At 38.9% G+C, this 22,150-nt stretch overlaps 1 protein-coding gene across 1 annotated transcript in view; it reads left to right on the top strand.

Annotated features, from left to right (window-relative positions):
- Nucleotides 1-540: 540 nt before the first annotated feature.
- Nucleotides 541-22,150, top strand: part of MOB1B (MOB kinase activator 1B) — a 54,541-nt gene continuing 32,931 nt past the window's right edge. Inside the window, exon 1 of the mRNA XM_006931070.5 lies at nucleotides 541-914. Within this exon, the coding sequence (XP_006931132.2) occupies nucleotides 901-914 (14 nt within the window). The 5' untranslated portion in view covers nucleotides 541-900. The remainder of the gene's footprint in view (nucleotides 915-22,150) is intronic.

Below are 22,150 nucleotides of genomic sequence, written 5' to 3'. Positions count from 1 at the left end.
TTTTCCCAGCTGCTGATGACACCATAGCTTGCCTGTTGAGACAATAATGGATCCTGACCTCTCCTAGTTCAGGGTTTTAAAATACAACCATAAAACGACAGGGACCTTGAAAACCCATTTAGACCCTTTTCTCTCCTCTGGGGGAACCACACCCAACCCATTCCAAACACGTTAAACTTCCTCCTGTTTTTATATACTAGCAAAGAGACTCCATAACCTTTTACCATCCTGTGCCGAACACTTACAGAGGGCATAATTCTGGTGGCAATTCCATCCCTCACTGCAGAACCCTGACATCCCGCAGCTGAAGCCCACTTCCTGACTGCTGAAACCCAGCTAAGCAGTTCGGAGCGTTTTGCCACGACCCGCAACTAGGTGGACAGTCCTTGACCAATCTGGTGGCCCCAGTGCACTCGCTGGGCGTGGTCCGGGGCTGCAAAGATGTCCAGAACTTGAGGGACCCGGGGCCACAACGGGAGAGGGAGGGTCGGCGCCCGCCACTCTCGCGAGAGTTCGCGGGGTAAGGGCGGTGAGGGACTGGAGACGAGGAGTAGGGGGAGGAGGAAGAAGAAGAATCGGAGGAGGGGGAGGCGCGACAAGCAGCTCAGCAGTCACGGCGGCTGTTCTTCGGAGAGCAGGCGTGTGGCCCTTTCCCCGCCTTCTTTCCCTTCCCCTCCCAGTGAGTGATTCAAGCCGTGCGCTTCCCACTTCCGCCCCCTCCGCCTGCCATTGGAACTAGCAAAGCCGAACAAGTTGGGGCCGTCGAACAGCTGGCGCTTCCCTTCCTCCTCCTCTCCTCTTCTTCTCTCCTTCCCTCTTCATCCCTGGCCGCCGCCGCCGCCGCCGCCGCCGCCCGGAGGCCTAGAAACCGCAAAGCCCCCAGCCCACGCCGCGGCAGACATGAGCTTCTTGTTGTGAGTAGCCAGGCCCCGCGCGCGTCGGCTTTGTTCGGGCGACCAGGGCCGCGGGCCCCAGCTCGCCTTGCCCCGAGCTGCCCGGGCCGGGCGTTCCCACTGAGCAGGTCTCCGGTAGCCCTTCTGGTGCGCTGGCGCTGCCTGACGGCCGTCGCCTCCCCAACCCGCTTCAAGCTCGCTTGGAGTCCTCCAGCCCCCACAGAGGCTCTTTCTCCCCGGACCCCGAGTCCCGACACACCCCGGTGCCTGGGTCTGCCTTCTCCATCTCCCCATCTTTCCCTTCCTTCCACTCTTGGGTTTGTTGGTTTGCACGCTCTGCATAGATACCTCCCACTCCTCCGCATGACCTTAATACGTCGCGTGCCAGGTGGTCTTTCTCCGTTTCGTTTGCCCATTGCTTTTTTCTGGATTCCAAGCACACAAGGTCGGGCGTTGTACTTTTCCCTGTCACCCCAGCACCCTTTTAACTTCCTTCTTAGGTTTTAGGAGTGGAAAGTTGGAGTAACAAGTCCTGTGGATGTAACACATCCTTAATGAGGCGGCTTTAGGGTCAGGATCCCCAGGTGACAGCCCAGGGTCTTGGAGTGTGGAGCAGCTACTTGGTTCACCGAGGTGCCCTTCTTCCCAGTATGCTCCCCAGAAAAGTACGGGCTTTATCTTTTCAGACAGCCACCAAGCAGTCCGGTAGTGTGCTCTGGGTTGATTAGGTCCGCTGGGGAGTTATTTTGCAGATCATTTGTAAATGCCAACTTAACGTCACATTTAGTGCTGGTCGCTATTTCATTTACCTTTATTGCAGACGAGTTTGGGGGGATGGACAGAAAGATGGGATGGCCAGATGGGGGTATGGAGGCAGCAGACAGCCCCAGGTCGTCTGAACACCCTTGGAATTCCGCGTTTGAAGGCTTCGTTGTGATTCACTTTTGTTTGATCTGTGGTTAGAAAGCTAATAAAAACTTGGAGGTTGAAACTAACATCATATACTCCTTTACTGTTGTGGACAGAATAGTATTTTTCTTCACAACAGTAGCAATAGCAGTTCTGTTCCCATTCTCTTCTTTCCCCACCTGTAATTTTTAGTCATCACATTGGCACCTGGATCCTAAGAATTTAATTAACCCTTATTTTCATATGCCCCTATGTGCCCCTATGTAGAATATTAATTCTTTTTCGAGTGTTCAGGCAAAACTGAGTGACCACAGAAGGCTAACTGGCAGGCCAGCTTGCTAACATTTATCATGTGCACAGATGGCCTGGTTTGTGTCATTCTGCCTAACACATGTGAGTTTGTGAAATCTCTTCCTTAGGCTCATCCTGGAAGTTGATTTTGAGTTTGTCATGTAGGTAGTGATAGGAGGATTGGGGGACTTATGAAAGTCCTTGTTTCCCATGTTAGCTTGAAACGAGATTTCCAGGTATCTCAGCTTGAAGCTTCTCATCTTGAGTGTATTTTTACACTGCTGATGTTTGATTTCTTCAAGAATTAAAAGCTGTCTTCAAAATAGCAATGTAGATGATGTCTGTAACTGCTGCTAATGGACTTGTGTCTCTTGGAACTCCGAGCTAAATTGGTTGAGGCAGGGAAAAACCATATTTGGCTGAAACTAGGGATGGAGAAAGTTTTGGTGGTATTTTCTGAATACACATAGAATAGTATCCTATTTATACATGGCTCACTATGTAATAGTTACAGAAATGAAGTGGATAAGTTTATTTCTTCTGAAGCATATTAGTTACATAAGAAAAATCTTGCCATAACTGATGTATGTAAATATATGGCACATTAGAGGGTTTGTACTATTTGGGGTACAATTTTTCAGTCAGGTCTCATGTAGCAATTAATATATTCCCAACATTGGATTGTGTTTGACAATCCAAAAAAGTTAATCCAACGTTTTTGGTTTTGGTTTTGGTTTTGGTTTTGGTTTTGGTTTTGGTTTTGGTTTTGGTTTTGGTTTTGGTTTTGGTTTTTGTCCACTAGTAGTTCCAACGCTAAATTGAAGATCTCATAGATATAAATAATTATTCTCAGAAATGAAAGAACAAAGTTTTGGTTATTTCATCTATATGTTATTTGGTATAGCTTCCTGAATGTTATTTCTCTACCAGGAGTTGAGAGAAATTAAGAGTTGCTGTTTAGGAGTTAAATATAAGTATTTTCTGGGCATCTGGGTGGCTTAGTTGGCTAAGCCTCTGACTCTTGATCTCAACTCAGGTCTTGATCTCAGGGTTGAGAGTTCAACCCCCACGTTGGGCTCCATGCTGGGCATGGAGCCTACTTAAAAAAAGTGTGTGTGTTTGTGTGTATACACACATTTTTCTCTAGTTCTTAGAAGCTTACTTGGAAGGCTACTGTAAATGGTTGTAGCTGAGGAAGTAAGGGCAATGTGAGATACGTTAGTTATGAGGGTGCTGACTCATAATTCCCGAGGGCTTTAAGACAGAAGGAAAGAATTATTGTTTAAAAAAATAATTTATTGTGCCAGGCACTGATGTAGGCACTGGGTATCATTTATGAACAAAACAGTAAGAGATTCCTGTATTAGTTCAGTTTATGTTTTGGTAAGTGACCATAAACACTGAATATCAGTCAATTATACCACATGGTAGGAGGACGTAAGTGCCAGGAAACAAAGTAAAGCAGGGTAAAGAGGTTTTGGGATGGGGAGATGAAGTAGATTAGGTAATACCCAAAGGGTGTCCAGATAATCAGCAGCAGTGATACCTTTTGTAGCTTTTGTGCAGATGCACAGAATAAATTTGTACAGCATGTGTAGATAAGATTGGGACAAAGCTTTGGGTGTGCTGCAGACTGGCCTGTGGGTATCTTTAATAAGCTAAATTCCCAACTGATACATAGAGAAACTTCACAGGAACCTAATTTAACTTAATAGACTCAAATCTTTAAACATTGTCAGCACCTGCTGTGTGCTAAGCATTGTGGACAACGTGGGACTCCAGAGTGATCGATCGTTTATAAATCGTCATCTGTAATAGATGCAGTACATGGGGGGTCTAAAGAATATGGAGCAATTTGTCCGATTTGGGCTGGAAGAAAGCTTCGTGAAAGAAGTGATGGAATATATAACAAGGGTTTTCTGAAAGGGGAAGGGGAAGTAGAAGATTTCAGTCAGAGGAAACGTCATAGAGACATGAATTTGCTTGTGAATTGTCCATTTTCAGGTTTGTCTGAAAAGCTGTAGAATCTTGGAGCTAGATGAGATCTATAAGTAACATAGCTTACTCAACTTCTTTTTGGTAAAGTGGCAAAATCACCAACTTTAGGTTATTGGCCTGATTATTGGCATGGGTTAAATCAAAATACAGCCCTCTTAGGGTTTTTCCTCTCTTGGCATTTTATGCATATAAAATTCAGGGAAATTTAGGATCAGAGCTCTTAACGTTCACTCAAAGTGTGTTCACTGAAAATACTGAGTATTCTCTATATTTCTTGCATTTTGGAATTGCTAGTCTCTTCTGACCAGTGAAATTTTACAGAAATATTTGACTTGAAAAAGACTAAAGCCTTATTTCCTAATGTAGGGCTACTTGGCTGAAACAGAGTTGAAACAAACACTTGTAGTTAACTTTAAAATGGAAGTCTGTAGGAAAGGTGGTTTAGGGATGTGAATGAGTATAAACCAGATCTGTTTCTGTATAGGCAGAAACAGAGATAGATAGAGACAGGAAGGAAATTTTTATTAAGGATTATGTGAAGTAACTTCAATGTAAAGAATAGAAATTTAGGAAAGGAGACCCAGGGTTATAGCTGTGTTTATGTGTCCACCTCTGTCTTCCTCTCCTACTTCTCTTTTTTCTCCCTGCCCCCTTCCCCAGATCCATCTTTGTTTTTTGTTTTAAATTTTAAGCTTATGTATTTATTTTTGAGTCAGAGAGTTGGGGTCGGGGGAAAGAGAATCCCAAGCAGGCTCCGCACTGGTAGTGCAGAGCCTGACATGGGGCTCGATCTCATGAACCATGAGATCATGACCTGAGCCTAAATCAAGAATCATATTGTCTCAGTTTTGGCTAGTGGGAGTCCTATTCAGGCTGGCTTTTGTGTCCCTTTGACTTGTCTCTGTCTTTTTGTGAGCACTACCTAACTTTCTGGCACAACCAAATGTTCCAGGTTTATCCTACACTTTCTCTGCCCTGGCCCTGGAAATGGTTATTTCTCTAAAGGTGTAGGTTCTATTCATTGAAAAATAGTATTTAGAAAACAGAATGTAGGTGATAGGTATGCTTGTTGGTACAGATGCATTGCTGCTCCCAGACCTTCTCATTGGACTGTGCTAGAAAATAACATAACCACTCACATTTACATTTGCATATATTTTTTTCTATCTGTGTATACTGAGTACATTAACTCTAATACCTGCAATGCTGAGCCAAGTAGCACAGGGTTCCTTCTAGCCTTCTCCCTTTACATATTTTTCACTTCCTTCTTTGTTAGTGAGAAACTAGGCTCCCATGATCCTCAACATACGTATTTGCTCAAACCGCTGTGTATAGCCATTCTCCTAACCCAACCCTTCCTGGCCACCCTTCTTGTGGCTTGGGCCTCCACATGTCATCTGAGCATGTGTGGGCCCCTGCTTCCACCATATCATGGTTGAAGGCAGTCTCAGACTCCACTGGGTATGGTGTGAGTGTGACAGTAATCTAATTTTTTCCCTATGAATCCTGTGTTTAGGATCAATACCTCAGACATGTTGGGAGGATTAGAGATACCAAATGGAAAAAGCCTAGCTTGATAAATTGTAGTTAAGTGCAGCAGTTCATTATCAGTAACTCAGTAGTGTTATGACTGCTGGTAGCTGTTATTATTTTTTGTAAGCATCTTCATCATTTCTGATTACTTAAATCCTAGCCAATTTCTGTAGGTTTCTAATCACATGTATCAGTACTACGATTTTCTGCAGTTAGAGCTTAAAAGCAGGGGTTTGATTGAAGGTAAGCAAATATTTGGGTAATAGTTTACCTTATAGCCAAGTAGCCTTATAATTACTATTTATAAAGGAAAGGTTGGATTTTCTTTTATTGCTACTATTTTATCTTTCAGCCTAAATCCTTTTCTCAAATTGAAATTTGATGGGAATAGTTCAATAGTTGTAGTATTGGCTATTAGAGGAATATTTTTTGTGTATGTTTCTTTGTAGAAATAGGTGTTGGTATAACTTAAATACTTTCTTAATATTCACTGTAAATATGGAATAGTTAAGTGGAAGCAATAGAAGTAAAAACCTTTTATGGCACATTTTCCAGTATCTTGGTGCCTAGATCATGTTTCAGGCAGATGAGCAGCAGCATGGCCTTTCTGCTCTGTAGAGAGTCTGTTTATTAATTAGTGCCCTGTAGCATTAGATTTAACTACTGAAATAGCTTTTTGTTTAAAAACTCCCTGTGGTTATAGTTTTTATTCACATATGCCTTGTTCCATTCTTCCTAACTCTTCCCCACATCCTGCCAAATATTTAGCTGGCCCTTTTGTTTTCAACTCTTAGAAATTTCACTTTTGAATCCGTGAACAACAAACTGATTTGTCAAAACTGAGTTCTCTCAACTGGAACATAGCATTGTTTTGAGGACCGATGCTTATGTCTCTAGCCTATGGTTAACTCCCAAAGTGGTCTTAATCAGTTAGCATATTTAACTCTTTAATCGATCCTTCACCGACTTTGTCAGGTTTTTTTTTCTTTTTTCTTTTTTTTTTTTTTTTTTAAGTAAACTCTACCCTCAACATGGGGCTGCAACTCCCAACCCTGAAATCAGGAGTTGCTTGCTGTACTGACTGAGCCAGCCAAGCACCCCAACCTTCTCAGTTATTTTTTTTAAATTTTTTAAAACTTACATTCAAGTTAGTTACCATATAGTGCGATGATGATTTCAGAAGTAGAATCCAGTGATTCATCCCCTACATATAACACCCAGTGCTCATCTGAACAAATGTCCTCCTTGATGCCTCTTGCCCATTTAGCCCATCTCCCCACCCCAAACCCTTCCAGCAACCCTCAGTTCTCTGTATTTAAGTCTCTTATATTTTGTCCCCTCCCTGTTTTTATATTATTTTTGCTTCCCTTCCCTTATGTTTGTCTGTTTTGTATCTTACATTCCACATATGAGTAAAGTCATATATTTGTTTTTTTCTGACTTATTTCGCTTAGCGTAATACACTCCAGTTCCATCCATATTGTTGCCAATGGCAAGTTCATTCTTTTTGATTGCCGAGTAATATTCCATTGCATATGTATATATACCATATCTTCTTTATCGATTTATCAGTTGATGGACATTTGGGCTCTTTCCATACTTTGGGTATTGTCAATAGTGCTGCTATAAACATTGGGGTGCATATGCCCCTTTGAAACAGCATATCTGCATCCTCTGGATAAATACCTAGTAGTGCAATTGCTGGAGGGTTTTTTTTTTTTTAATTTGTTTTTTTAAGTTTATTTATTTTGAGAGAGAAAGAGACAGCATGAGCAGGAGAGGGGCAGAGAGAAAGGGAGAGAATCCTTAGCAGGCTCCATGCTGCCAGTGCAGAGCCAGATGTGGGGCTCGAACTCATGAAACTGTGAGATCATGACCTGAGCTGAAACCAAGAGTCAGACATGTAATTGACTGAGCCACCCAGGTGCTCCCCAACCTTGTCAGTTTGTAATTTGGGAAATGACAAACATCAAGAACCAACATGAAAGTTTTGTTTGTTTGTTTGTTTTTCAAACTACAGTTATAGCCAACTATCCAAAAAGTACAGTTACAACTTGCTAAACATTTGGGAACCAAAATGTACCTCAATTGAGAGGTATCGATTTTAGCTTTTGCTTAAGTGGGAACATAGTTTGGGTGTTGGGACTACATTGTTTAGTTATAACTGTAGGTTCTAGAGATACATTTACCTTTTTTAAAAATTTTTTTTTTAAATCTTTTATTTTATTTTTGAGAGAGAGACAGAGTGTGAGCAGGGGAGGAGCAGAGAGAGAGAGACACACAGAATCCAAAGCAGGCTCTAGGCCCTGAGCTGTCAGCACAGAGCCTGACGTGGGGCTCGAACCCACAAGCCGTGAGATCATGACCTGAGCCGAAGTCAGATGCTCAACTGACTGAGCCACCCAGGTGCCCATACCTTTTTTTTTTTTTAATGCCATTCAATATTTAGAAAAAAAAGTACCACTATCATTTTGTATTACCATTGGGAAGAAAGGCTGCTGTTGGCTCTTTGGTGACAGAAGACCCCCCCCCCCCGCCCCAGGACTGAGGAGATCCAAATCCCTATATAATTATAATTCTTGATAAGTCTGCTTTGTACCCTTAAAGTGTGGAGCTTTGGCATCACCTAGGAGCATGTTAGAAATGCAAGATTTCAGGCCCGAAGCCTTGAATTAGAATGCATTTTAAGATTCCCTAGGTGAAAAGCACATTCAAGTTTGAGAAGCTTTGGATTATAATAGTAAGTGGATAATGCCTGTATATGGAGTTAAATGATTCAAAATAAGGTAAAGAAGAAAAATCCTTCGGATTCACTATAATACTACCTCTGTTCTTGAGAGAATCTGTGAGGCCCTGACAGTTTCTATTCTTGACCAAACTTAGTCAGGCTCTTGAACCTTCTCCTAGGCTCATCTGTGCACTTCCTTAAAGTCTAGTTTTAGCAAGAACCTTGCTTGGTCAGTTTAACCAGACCCCCCCTTCCTGCAGCCTCAATATCTGATTTAGCTTCCTTATCCTCCACTGTCCCTCAGGTGATGTTTGATCATCCTGGCCTGTCTTCAGCAAGAATCCCCTTAGGTCGGTTTAGCCAGAGCCCTCCTAACCCTGATATTTCCTCCTAGTAATTTTCTGTCCATTCATCCCCATACCCTGCTTCTTGGCTATAATTCCTACTTGCACATTAGACACCCCCCTCCCCCCAGTAAAATCCCATCCCATTGCAGTGGTTCCTATATTTATCTCATTGTACTCTCAAGGAGGTTAGGTCCCTTGGTTGTCTTTGCATACTTGTGATTATTTAAATTATTAGTTAAGGTCCCCTTCCCCCCTTCTGGACTGTAAGTTTCATAGTGTTTGTTCACTGTTTTATTTCTCAGAATGTTAGTATATTGCTTGGCAAGTATGTCGTGTGTGTGTGTGTGTGTGTGTGTGTGTGTGTGTGTGTGTGTACAATTTTTTTTATTGACTAAAGGTTGTCATGGAAACAGTAGTGGTTAATGAGTGAGGAGACCTGAGTTTCAGAGTCTTTGTTCTGTCACCAGCCATGTGACCTTGGGCACATCACTTAATTTCTTAGCTTCTGTTTCCTCTGTCTACTGGGTGGAAAGGAATGCCTAGTCTATTGGGTAAATTTGAGAATTGAAAGAGAGAATGTATATGTAAGTTTTCATAAACCAGAGAGTCCTGTACAAACACTGTTATTATCCTTGCTTATGAAGTTCCCAAACCCAGTATATAAACGCTTTCTGCATTCCAAATTTTATTTAGCTATGTTACAAATGAATGGTATTATTGAATAATACAATAAATATTTACTGGACGCCTTCTGTGTCTAAAGCAAAGTGTTTGCTGCTGGTGGAAGGAGAAAGGTAGGGGGTCAGAAATAAATAAGATGTGGTCTCTGGCCTCAAGTATCTTTGAAGACCAGTATGTCATGTGGATATACTCCTCTCAAGAGTTGTTTTTAACTCATTTTAAGTCCACTGGCTAACGAAGGTTAAAGATTATTGATGTTGCATTGACTATACAACTCTTTTGGATATAGGAATGAAATAGTTGCATTCTGTGTTTATAAAAGTCACAGGATGTATCCATTGTGTTCATACATAGGGAACAGCAGGAATTGTGTAGATGTGTGCTTCTGTATTTTTAGGTAGAGGCTGTTTCTAGTGGATGGATGTGGGTTCCTTCCCTACTAGATTTTGCCACTGCTGCCATAATTACTCTGCTGTAGCGCTGCATTTTTTAATAGGGAAAGGGAGTGGCTGGAATTCTTTGGACCACTTTTTTCTTGCAGTTCACTTGGACTTTTCAGGTAGAGATTGGAGTGTGCTGGCAGTGGTTGGCAAAATCCCAAGGCATAGAGAGCCTTTGTGATGTGGTGTTTGCTTACCACTCCAGCCTCATTTGTGCCTTCCTGCCATGCTCTCCCCCCATGGAGCCCAGCCATTTTATTTGCATTTCTTTCAACATACATTCCTCCCTTGTCTGCCTGCCTTTGTAAGTGCTATTCCTGTTCTTCTGGCTGGACTACCCTTCTTCCCACCCTTATTTCTTCAGTTCAAGAGCCAACTCTTTTCCCCTGACTTGTGACCCCTTTACAATTTATTGGATAACATTTCAGATTCCATATTATAGCCCTTATCAAAAACAACTGTACTTATCAGTTTTCTGGCCTTTCTTCTTCATCAGAATGCGTGATCTCCTTAAAGGTAACAGCGATTTCAAAAGCTGTACTTAAATCTCTCCCACCTAGTATAGTGCCTCGTATTTATTACACACTCGGTAACAAAAATTTTTTAAAAAATCAAAGACATTTTCAAGTATTTTCATGGTGGTAGGTGGAGGTCTTAGTGATTCCTTTTACTCTGCTCTAATTTTGACCTTTAAGAGACTTCTTGGGAAATATAAATAGGTGCACAGAAAGGTTTGGAACACCTATTTGTTGGATGTTTATCTCACAATTTTGTAGAGACCTTGTTGTCTTACCCCTTTTTCAGGATTGGTATATGCCAGGCACATGTTTCCTACCTGCCACTGTGAATTGTGTTCCAGTAGCAGTGAGTGAGAGTGCCCCTTTCCCTGTATCCCACCACCATTGCACCACTGAGAGTAATGTCAAGAAAACTTCTTGGCTTCTTGGGCTTTTCATATTAATACCAAGTAAACAAGTTAATGGTAAAGATTCTGCCAAAGAATCTGTCTCCTTTATTTCTAATGATATAGTTAGGGTGCTTGCTTCCATTGCCATCAATCTTTCTCCTCTTTAATTTTAAAAGGGAAAAGTAATATGTTAAACGCATTGATCAACAAAGTCACAAAATTAAGTTTTAAAATATTAATGACTTCTTAGGAAAATACTAATTTTCTCCAAGATCTGTATGGATTATAGTCCCTAAAGGGAGATTTTACAAAATGAAATATTTAATTGGATTTCTTATTTCTTAGTTATCTTTCTGATATTTTAATGTAGATAGCAAATAATGAACATGTTTGGGAGGCAGATGGCATACTTGGAGCTGTAAAAATGACGTACAGATTCTGGAGATGGATTTAAAGCTGCTTTTTACCTATTCCTTTTAACATATTTGTTGCTTTTCTTATGGAGTCTGATAGAGATCTCTGCCAGGGTTTTCCTCTCTGGATTATTTCAAGGTAGAGAGTTTTTTCTCCAAAATATAAGTAAATAGTAGTGTCCAATTGCTGTTGAATATGATGAAATGTTTATAGTTTTGAGCATTTACAGGTCAACTGTTACAATCATGAGTAAGTTATATGATATGACAACTCTCAGAACACTTTATCATTTTATCAGTAATACTTTGCGTATTTGTATATATGAGAAACACTTCTAACCTTAATGAATTTGTTCCTTTTTCTTATGGTAGTTCTGATACTTACATTTCACTTAGTTCAAAAAGAAACGGGACAAGGGAGGATTTTTGCAATTTTATACATTTTTTTCTTTTCCTCCTCTTTGATGGTTTTCACTTGTTTGTGTTATCCTTTCTTAGTTTTCAGTGGCTATGGCTATAGTTAAAGCCTGCTGCAGGTACTGGGGAGCATTGCTGAATTCCAGATAGTGTAAAATGTCATTTTTGCAGTATTAGGATTAAAGGGACTTTTTTTTTTTTTTTTATTGTACCATTCCTGGAGTTTTATATAGCCCTTTCTCTGCCTTGTGTTCCCAGGTTTGACTGCATCTGTATTATTTTCATAGGGGCTTTCCTGACATAACCCTGGTAATGATAGCTGTTCTTGTTAGCTTTCATTTAGAGGATTGATTATCCTGTGCTTGGGTGCCATAAGCTCATGGTTAAACCATTGGTGATCTGAAAAATGGAAACCCTTGCTTCTCAACAGAAAGGGAGAATGAAACAATCTTGAAGAAAAGAAATATTTTATCTGCATTCGTCTGTAGAAGAATTCAGTTATTCTTGGGACACCTGGATGGCTCATTTGTTTAAGCTTCCAATTTTGGCTCAGGTCATGATCTCGTGGTTTGTGAGTTTGAGCCCTGCGTCGGGCTCTCTGCTGTCAGCGTGGAGCCCTCTTGGGATCATCTGTTCCCTTTTCTCTGTGTCCCTCTCCTGTTTGTGCTCTCTCTCTCAAAAATAAATGTTTTAAAAAATATTAAAAAAATGAAGAAGAATTCAGTTGTTCTTGTGATCTGCAGATGTACTCTAAAACAATATGTTTAGAGCCTGTATAGGCCCCTGTATGTCAGACTCTGAGAGGCAGGACTTAGAAATTAGGTGGTGGCAGTACAGAATTTAAGTTGGGCAAAGTCATTGTACTTTTGTGCCTTTTTTTCTTATTTATAAAAAGAACAGTTTTATGTTTAACAATATGCAGTCTTCATGGTGTCTGAGATTTCTGGTGAGTTGTGGAATTGGTGAGAATGAGATCAAATCTCTGGGTAAATAATTTACAGTTTTAGGGTTGGAAAAGATTCCAGTTCACCCTCTTATTTTTAGACAAACCAGTTGAGACTCTGGGATCTTGTGATTTTCTAAGGCCACTCTTTGTTATTTGTGTAAACAAATCCTGATGAGATTTGATTACACCAAGAATTCCAAGTCTCTTGTTATTTTAGTTGTATTTTTTGACATTACATGATTATTTACTCTTTTTACAATTGCTTATTTAAAATGTACAATATGTAGATGTAACTTAAGCTTATGTCTGTGGAAGGGCCTTTGCTATAAGGGATAAAGAGATAGTATGGCTATATTTAACTGGTGTCAGTTATGGAGAGCTGACTATGCACCAGTGGTTCTTTACATTTCTATACATATCATTTAGTTTTCAGAACCATCTTACATGGTAGGTGATACAATTTCTCTCTCTTTTTAAAATTTTTTTAATGTTCATTTATTTTTGAGAGAGAGAGGAGGAGACACAGAATCTGAAGCAGGCTCCAGGCTCCAAGCTATCAGCACAGAGCCCGATGTGGGGCTCAACGTGCGGTTCGAACTTAAGAACCAACCACAAGATCATGACCTGAGCCGAAGTCGATTCTTTACCGACTGAGCCACCCAGGCGCCCCGTGATTTCTCTTTTTTGTAATAATAATGATTAAGTAGCTTACCTAAAGTCACATAACTAGTACAAGCCAAATACAGGATTCTAGCATACCCAACTGCAAAAATCAAGGTTTCCACTATTCCATGTGAAATAGATAATGCCCCGAGTTAAACAGTAATGGTAGATGGCTTTTGTCGGTCTTTGTGTCCAGTATTGCATTAGTGTTTTTTATTCTCTGGTTTCTAATTCTTGAAACGACTGCAGCATAATGCTGCTGTCTCCATTTTGTAGATGACGCAAATAAGGCTCTAGAGAGGTTAAGTGACTAAGTCTACGTGTCTCACTAAGTAGTGGAGGCACAGTGTTACTCCAGGGCTGTAGGACTGTAGTTGGCAGCCAGCGTCCTCCCACTACTCTGTGCTGCATGCTGCTTTAACAGATCTCAACTCTGTATGTATTTCATTCATGGCTTTTGGCTTTCTCAGGGACCATTGGTATATCAAATTGATTAAATCTGGCAGTTTCTAAGGTGAATGAATGTTTTTGAAACAATTTGATAATAGCTAGGCAGCCACCAGCTAATGAACCATTAGGATGAGAAGTCTCCACATATATAGGTGATTTTGGCTTACTGATTTGTGGTGTACTGGAAATATTATGAGTCATAGATAATATTGCACAGTACGCTTTTATTTTATTTTATGTTATTTTATTTTATTTTATTTTATTTTATTTTTTAAAGTTTAATTTGACAGAGAGAGTGAGCGTGAGCTAGGGAGGGGCAGAGAGAGAGGGAGACACAGAATCTGAAGCAGGCTCCAGGCTCCGAGCTGGCAGCACAGAGCCTGACGTAGGGCTTGAACTCACAAACTGTGAGCTTATGACCTGGGCTGAAGTCGGACGCTTAACCGATTGAGCCACCCGGGCGCCCCTGCTTTGATTTTAAAGATAGAACAGTTTATTGACATTTCTGTAAATAGTCTATTTTATTGCCAAATTTTAATAAACATTCACACTGTTTTTTAATTAAGCTTTTATACTTTTAAAAATTTATTTTTGTTGGTATTCTACATGTACATGATTTAGAGTTAAATAGTTCTGTAAGGCTTGTTATAAAAACAACCTCTTTTTTCCTGCTTCGGGATACAGCCATTTGAACTCTTTTACCTAATTGTTTTAATTTCTTATCTCTAATTTATACTGTTACTTAATTTTTTTATTTCTAGGCATTAATTATTGAATTATTTTTCTTTTTTTATTGAGGTGTAATTGACATATAGTATTACATTAGTTTCATGTGTGTAGCAGAATGATTCAACATTTGTGTACATTGCAAAATGATCACCACTGTGAGTCTAGTGTCATCAAAGTATGATACAGTATTATTGACTCTATTTCTTATGTTGTATATTATGTCCCTGTGACTTACTTATTTTATAAGTGGAATGAACTTTGAATTTTTTGATCCCCTTCACCCATTTTGCACTTCCCCCAAGCTCCCTCCCCTTGGCAACCACCAATCTGTTCTCTGTATCTATGTGTTTGGATTTTGTTGTGTTTTGGTTTTAGATTCCACAGGTAAATGAAATTATGCAGTATTTGCCTTTCTCTGACTTATTTCACTTAGCGTAATACCCTATAGGTCCATCCATGTTGTGGCAAATGGTAAGATTTTATTCTTTTTTTATGGCTGAGTAGTATTCGTGTGAGTTTGTATTACATATTAAAAAATTTTTATTTTTATTTTAAAGAGAGAGCGCATAAGCAGGGGAGAGGGGCAGAGGGAAAGAGAGAATCTTAAGCAGGCTCTGTGCTCAGTGCAAAGCAGGATGCAGAATTTGATCCCACGACCCTGGAATCCTGACCTGAACCTAAATCAAGAGTTGGATGCTCAACCAACTGAGCCACCCAGGTGCCCCTGCCAATGTTCTTTATCCATTTTCCCTTTGAACAACACTTAGGTTGTTTCCATATCTTGGATATGCTAAATAATGCTTTAGGAAACATAAGGGTGCATATATCCTGTTGGTTTCATGCGTTCCCCTTTGGGTGAATACTTAGTAAGTAGTGGAATTGCTGGCTCATATGGTAGTTCTATTTTTTTTTTTTAAGTTTATTTATTTATTTTGAGAAAGAGGGAGAGCACAGGCAGGGAAGTGGCAGAGAGAAAGGGGGAGAGAGAGAATCCCAGGCAGGTTCCGCACTGTGAGTATGGAGCCTGATGCGAGACTTGAACTCACAAACCGTGAGATCATGACCTGAGCAGACACCAAGAGTCAGACGCTTAACTGGCTGAGCCATGCAGGTGCCCCTATTGTTAATTTTTTGAGGAACTTTCATACTGTTTTCCATAGTGGTTGTAGCAGTTTACATTCTACCAACAGTGAGCACGCGTTCTCTTTTCTCCACATCCTCACCAATACTTGTTATTTCTTGTCTTTTTGATAATAGCCATTCAGACAGGTATCAGATGATATCTCACTATGGTTTTGATTTGCATTTCCCTGATGATTAGTGACCTTGAGCACCTTTTCATGTGCTTGTTTGGCCATCTGTCTTTTGTGAGCCACCCAGGGACCCTAGTTTCTCTTTTTTATATAGTATCCTGTTCTTATTTCATGAAGCAATATTTTTTTCCTATCAGTATTATATAGTTCTTTTTGGAATGGGGTCATTTTTATTCTTCTGCATCTTTTATTCTCCAGGTTGCTTTTTTCTATTTTAGTGTCTTCTTTCATGTTAGAGGCTCCCTGCAAATGCCTGGTAACTCCTTTGCTTTCTGCTTTTATTTACATGTAGGACAATTGAAAATCTAATTGGAATCTGTGTGCTTGTGTGTGAAGGGCATGTTAACTGTGGTCTTTGCTGAAAGGTGATACGGCTAGGCTGTTTCTTTGAAGAACTCCTGGTATGAATCTTTTTAGGCCTTTTTACATGGTGTGGTCAGATTTGCCAGCAAGAGCTCTTCTGGTGTTTGCTTTTTTTTTTTTTTTTTTTTTTTTCAAATTTTTATTTAAATTCTAGTTAGCATATATGGTAAACGGTTTCAGGTGTAGAATTTAGTGATCCATCACTTACATTGCTTGGAGATTATTATCCTGGCTGCAAGGTTTTTGGTATCCTGAAGGAGCTGGAGGTTGGGGGCTATAGAGGTCTCGATGTTGATTTTTCACACTCATCTAATCTCTCAATGTTAGCTATGGTACATTTGCCTCCAAGTGTGCCTTATCTCCCAAGCTAGACACCGTCTCTGTTTTGCCCTTTTGTAGGTAACCCTAATCTTTTCTTAGGAGGGGGGTAGTACAGATGACCACTGTGTAGATTGCAGAGGGAAGCTGGGTGTGTAATTTCTTAGACTGTGAAAGTCTTGCTCTATCTTCACTCCCACTTCCAGAGTATCCTACTTATTTCATTCCTGAACCTTTTGTGGGATCTATGGTATAAATTGGGTAGCTTCTAAGTTTAGGGTTAGGTTTCCTTAGGTATGTCAATTCAGTTATTTCTTCATCTACTTTATAATCTTAAAATTTTTATTGTTGTCTTCTCTTTCATTCTGTTTGTCCTTACAGGATTATAATTATAATTTTTTTAAAAAAATTCACTTTATTATCATTTTGAGTAGGGAGTGGAAGCTAATGTGTATTTGTAGCCTACCATCTTCAACAATTCACTCTTCAAAATAGTTTTCTTATAAGTTCTAATTCATTTTATTGCCACATTCTGTTAAGTGTTGACAGTTGTGTGGTGTCTGTAAGTGAAAGGAAATTATGTCACTGTGTTAAACTACTTTGTGCTTTTTGAGTTGCTTTTGTTTCAGTGATGTCTTAGTGGGTAAGGAGTCTAAAAGTCCTTTTTCCAACTAACAGTTCAATAACTCATTTTTACAAGAAAACAGATTAATACAAATTTGAGCTGTATGTAAGGAACTGTCTTTTATGTATTATCTATTATCAGTCTTCACTAATAATCCATATTATTCAGGTTATGCTTCTGAAGTTATGCTTTAGCAAATCTCATTTAAATCTTTAATGTCTTTGACTTCAATTACTCATTGGTTAAAATTTATTTCCAAATCAGGAATGATCTCTGTTTATGTAAAAACAAACAAAAACCAGTCAATTGCATTTGAAATTATAGGAGGAAACGATTTATAAGTTTTGTATTTATGTTCCTGATATCTTTCTCCAGCTCCAAGAAATAAAAGAAATAAAATTTTCCCATTTTCCTGGACCCTATCTGTATTTATAGGCATCACCATGAACTTGCTTATTTTCTTAAGACTATTAATTTAATACACTGAATTTCTTATAAGTGCTGTCATTTTGAACTTTAAAGTATGATACAAATATGATCAAAGCTTTCTTTAGAGTCACTGTTTAATAAAGAATAAACCATAGGATATAAACTATAGATTATTTTTCATTGAGTAAAAAGGGTCTGTACTTATTCATCCTGAATGTCTGTGTTTTATCCAAAAGAATACGTCTCTAGGATTAAAAAATAAATGTGGAGCTCATGGAAAATTTCACAAGAACATGAATGTTCTTGTGATAGCCTGAGAAAAAGGAGACAGATTAGGACAGGAGTTCTTTATCTGGGTTTTTGGACATGTTTTAGCACCTCCCTGAATTCCTATGTGCAAAATATTTTGTCTCTTATGTCTCTAGGGAGAAAGTTCTTAAATGTCTTTCAGGTTATCAGAGGCTCAAAACACTTGAACTAGAGGCAAAAAAGTCAGTAAAGAAAAAAAATAATTGTTTATATGTTTAAGAACATCATGGGAGGTATATTTCCATATTATGTAGCTCAGAGATAGGTCTTAGGCTCACGTTCACCACTTTAGGTTTATCTTTATTTTTGTTTTATTGAAGTATGATTTACAAACAGTGAAATGCTCAGATCTGAGGTATATAGTTTGATAGGTTTAGACAAGTGTGTATAAACTCTGTGTAACCCATACCCTTTTCTTCTTTTTCTTTTTTTTTTTTAACCCATGCCGTTTTCAAGACCCAGAACATTTTCATCACCCCAGAAGTTACCTTAACTTTTTAAAGTAAAAGCAAAGGCCATTCTTTGTAGCTCTTTGATTTAAGGACAAACTTCTTCTTTACATAGTCCTGGAGAATCTATTAGCTAAATTAGTTGCTCAGGTTTTTTTTGTTTGTTTGTTTTTTGTTTTTTAAGGTAAGTTCAGTGCCCAATGTGGGGCTTCTACTCACAACCCTAAGTTGTGACTGACTGAGCCAGCCAGGCCTCCCATAAATTTTAGTTTATTTATTTTGTTATTATTTTTTTAAGTAGGCTCTATGCTTAGTGTGAGGCTCAAACTCAGGACCCTGAGATCAAGAATCACATGCTCTACCAGCTGAGCCAGTTGGATATCCTGTGAGTTGCTCAGCTTTTATGGGGGATCTACTGTTTATACTTGCTGCTCCTTTCTCTCCACTGGACAACGTAGCTTTTTAAACTATGATGATCTTTTAGGTGAGCAAAGCACTGAGATGATAATTAACTACTTCACCTCCTAGGATCCTAAAGAAATTAGCTCATGTGAATTCTTATAGTTAATCCTGTTCCTCACTTCCACAATGGTTAATCAGTCAACATCTGATACAACTAAAATAGTGACTGAAAGAGCTTTAATAAACTTTCCTAAAGATAGTAGTAGTTCCAGGGGTAGCAACTCTTAGAAAGATTAACAATTATCGATCATTTATTGCATTAAAAGTAGCTTCTGAAAAAATACCCACATGAATAAGAAGTGTAGGACCTGCTCTTAAGCACATGGCAAAAAGGAAGACAGACTAGTTAACATAATTTTCAGTTGGGTAAATACAGTAACAGAATACTGTACAGAGTACAGTCGTGCTTGAAAGAAGACATGCTAATTCTTTAGGGGATGGCCAAGGGCAGTTTCTTTGAGAAGGTACCTAAGTAGGTTTATGTGTGGATAATTGAGAGAATTGGTTATATCAGCCAACTTCTAATTTTCCATCTGTCAGTACCTTTAGTGAGCCTTAAAATGGGTAGAGACTAGAGATTTTGTAGAGATTTGGGAGCCCTTCTGGAGAAAATGAATAAAAAATTAATGAATACAAAATTAGGTAACAAAGTAAATATTTAGAGTAAGAAAAAAATCATAATAAATTACATATTTAATAAAGCCAAGTCAATGAATATCACAAAATATAGAAAAATAACATTTTTATTAATTAACTGCCTGATATACCTTAATATATTTTTGTATACATTTTTGACTGCATACTTTTTGACTTTTTATGTCAACAATTTGTAAAATAGGATTACTGTTTTCTGTAGAGAGAGTAGATTATTCTTTAGAGAGAATAGATTATTTCCTTCTAGCATTACTGATCAAAATGTGTTTATTATTATTGATAACTTTCAAGAGTTTCAGATCTATAACTCATTGGTAATGTCATGTATTATTTTAAGATTGTTGTCAAATTTCAGTATATCTCGACTAAGTTTTTTCCTTAGCTGATGTGTAGTACAGTGTTCTTATGTCTCTGCCAATACCCTATGGAGCTCATGTCTGGATGACTGTGGTCCTGCACATTAATGTGTCAATGACACCAAATGAGGCAGTGCTTGGGTGTAAGAATATTCTTGGAAGTCATTCCTGTACCTAGACTAGCAGTAATTTAATTATGCATGGAAATGATTGAGAACTAGACATATCCTGTGAAACCTACATACTTCTCCACCTCAACCTCCCTTTAGCAAAATGCCCAGAATACTGCATTAGCCAAGGCGGAAGTGTGATGGAGCAGGAGTTAGAGAAAGCAGTCTTAACCAGTTGCAATTAGCATTCCTTTGCAAGTTTTGTGAAAACATACGACCATGGGAACACATTGTTAGGACTGCTTCCAGTACCTTGGAAGGGACCATCCCATTGAGGATCCCTGAAATTTAAACTGACAGTGTCAGAGTAAATTCAGTCCTACAGTCTTAAGCTGTAATTTTGTGCTTGCGTTTGTTAACTGACTACCAGAAAGATGTTTTACCATTATACATATGTAGTTATGTAGTATGTACTATGCTGCTTATGTCCGTTATGATTGAACCTATTTTTGTAAGCCCAGGATATGAGTTCAGCAGATTATGCCAAAATACTTGGTTTACTTTACCATTTTTGATCTGTAATCTTTTATCAGTTTAGCTCAACAAAACGTTTATTAAAGATCTGTTACAACCTATGCCTTCTGCTAGATTCTGGAGATGTAGTGCTGACTTAGAAATAGTTCATACCTTTGAGAAACTCATGGTACATTGTAAAATAGAGACACATGATAGTGTCCTATGTGAACACAGAGAAGGCTTCCTTAACACAGTCTAGGTTATCAGAGAAACCTCCTGAGGAAGATGATACCTGGATTAATTCTTTAAGGATGACTAGACATCGGTGAAAAAAGAAAGTTCAGTTAAAAGTATATGAGATAAGGAGGAGTAGGCTGTATCTGATTTAATTTCATATTTTTTTTTCCTAGTCAAGTTGGCTTTGTCATAAGAATTTAATTTCCCAGCATTTAGACCACAAAACGATGTCATTGATTGCATTGTATACCTCTTGCTTTACTGCTCTGTATTTGTAGGCGAATGATAGACTATAGGAATAGTAGGTGAATCTTTGCCCTATTGTTACCTTGAGATCTGTATCTGATACAGAGATTGTTCCAAGGGGCACCTGGGTGACTCAGTCGGTAGAGCAGGTGACTCTTGACCTCAGGGTTGTGTGTTTGAGCCCCATGTTGGGCGTGGAGCCTACTTAAAAAAAAAAAAAATTGTTCCATTGGTGCCAAGACTGCAGACTTTATTCTTTATTGAATCCTTTATAGTGGGTTGCTATTTTGGATTAAATCCCAGAGTAATTCTGCTGTTTTGCTTTGGAAAAAAAGAAAAAGTAATCCTATTACCACAAGTAAATGCATATGAGCTTTTATTTATTTATTATTTATTTATTTATTTTGCATTTTAGCTTTTAAAGTATGATTAAATTAGTTTAAGCAATGGGAGGATATGGAAACTTTCTTAGTTATTAAATATATATAAAATAAGTTCCAGAGATGAAAAGTACACCATAGAAAATATAGTCAATAATTTTGTAATGTATGGTGACAGATGGTGACTACCCCTTTTGTGGTGAACATTGAGTAACATATAGAATTGTTGAATCAATATGTTCTACACCTGAACCTAACATAACATTGTATGTCAATTATATTTCAGCAATAAAAAAAGTATAAAAACAACCTCTTGCCTCCTCTCCCCCCACTGGGAGGAGTAAGCTTGCTTAGAATTGCTGAGATGTCTTGACAGTTTATTTTTTATTACCTTTTTTTTTTATGTTTATTTATTTATGTTGAGAGAGAGCATGAGTTAGAGGGGTTGAGAGAGAGAATCCCAAGCAGGCTCTGTGCTGTCAGTGCAGAGCCCGAGCCCATTGCAGGGCTAGATCCCACAACCGTGATCATGACCTGAGCTGAAATGAAGAGTTGAATGCTCAACTGACTGGGCCACCCAGGTGCCCCAGATTGACCAGTTTCTTTTCTTTTCTTTTTTTTTTTTTTTTAACGTTTATTTATTTTTGAGAGAGAGCGAGTGAACTCACAAGGAGGGGAAGGGGCAGAGAGAGAGAGGGAGGCACAGAATCCAAAGGAGGCTCCAGGCTCTGAGCTGTCAGCGCAGAGCCCAACACAGGGCTTGAACTAACAAAACTCGAAATCGTTACCTGAGCTGAAGTCAGATGCTTAACCAACTGAGCCATCCAGATGCCCCTGACTGACCAGTTTTTAAACCAAGGTTTAAGTAGGGTAGAACTGCAAAGGGCCCAAGATTGAAAATGAAATTTTGGTTATCAGGATTAGGAACTATCCCCAGTCCATCTGCTGCTTCTCTTGCTGCAGTTAAAATCTTTCAGATTTGGTGTGCCAAATAAAGATGATGGATCCTTTTTTTTTCTTTAATATTGGTAATAACTG

This window comes from Felis catus, chromosome B1 (genome assembly GCF_018350175.1).
Source record: "Felis catus isolate Fca126 chromosome B1, F.catus_Fca126_mat1.0, whole genome shotgun sequence".
NCBI classification, from domain to species: domain Eukaryota; kingdom Metazoa; phylum Chordata; class Mammalia; order Carnivora; family Felidae; genus Felis; species Felis catus.
The sequence above is the reverse complement of the archived record's forward strand: the minus strand, read 5'-3'. Positions and strand labels throughout refer to the sequence as shown.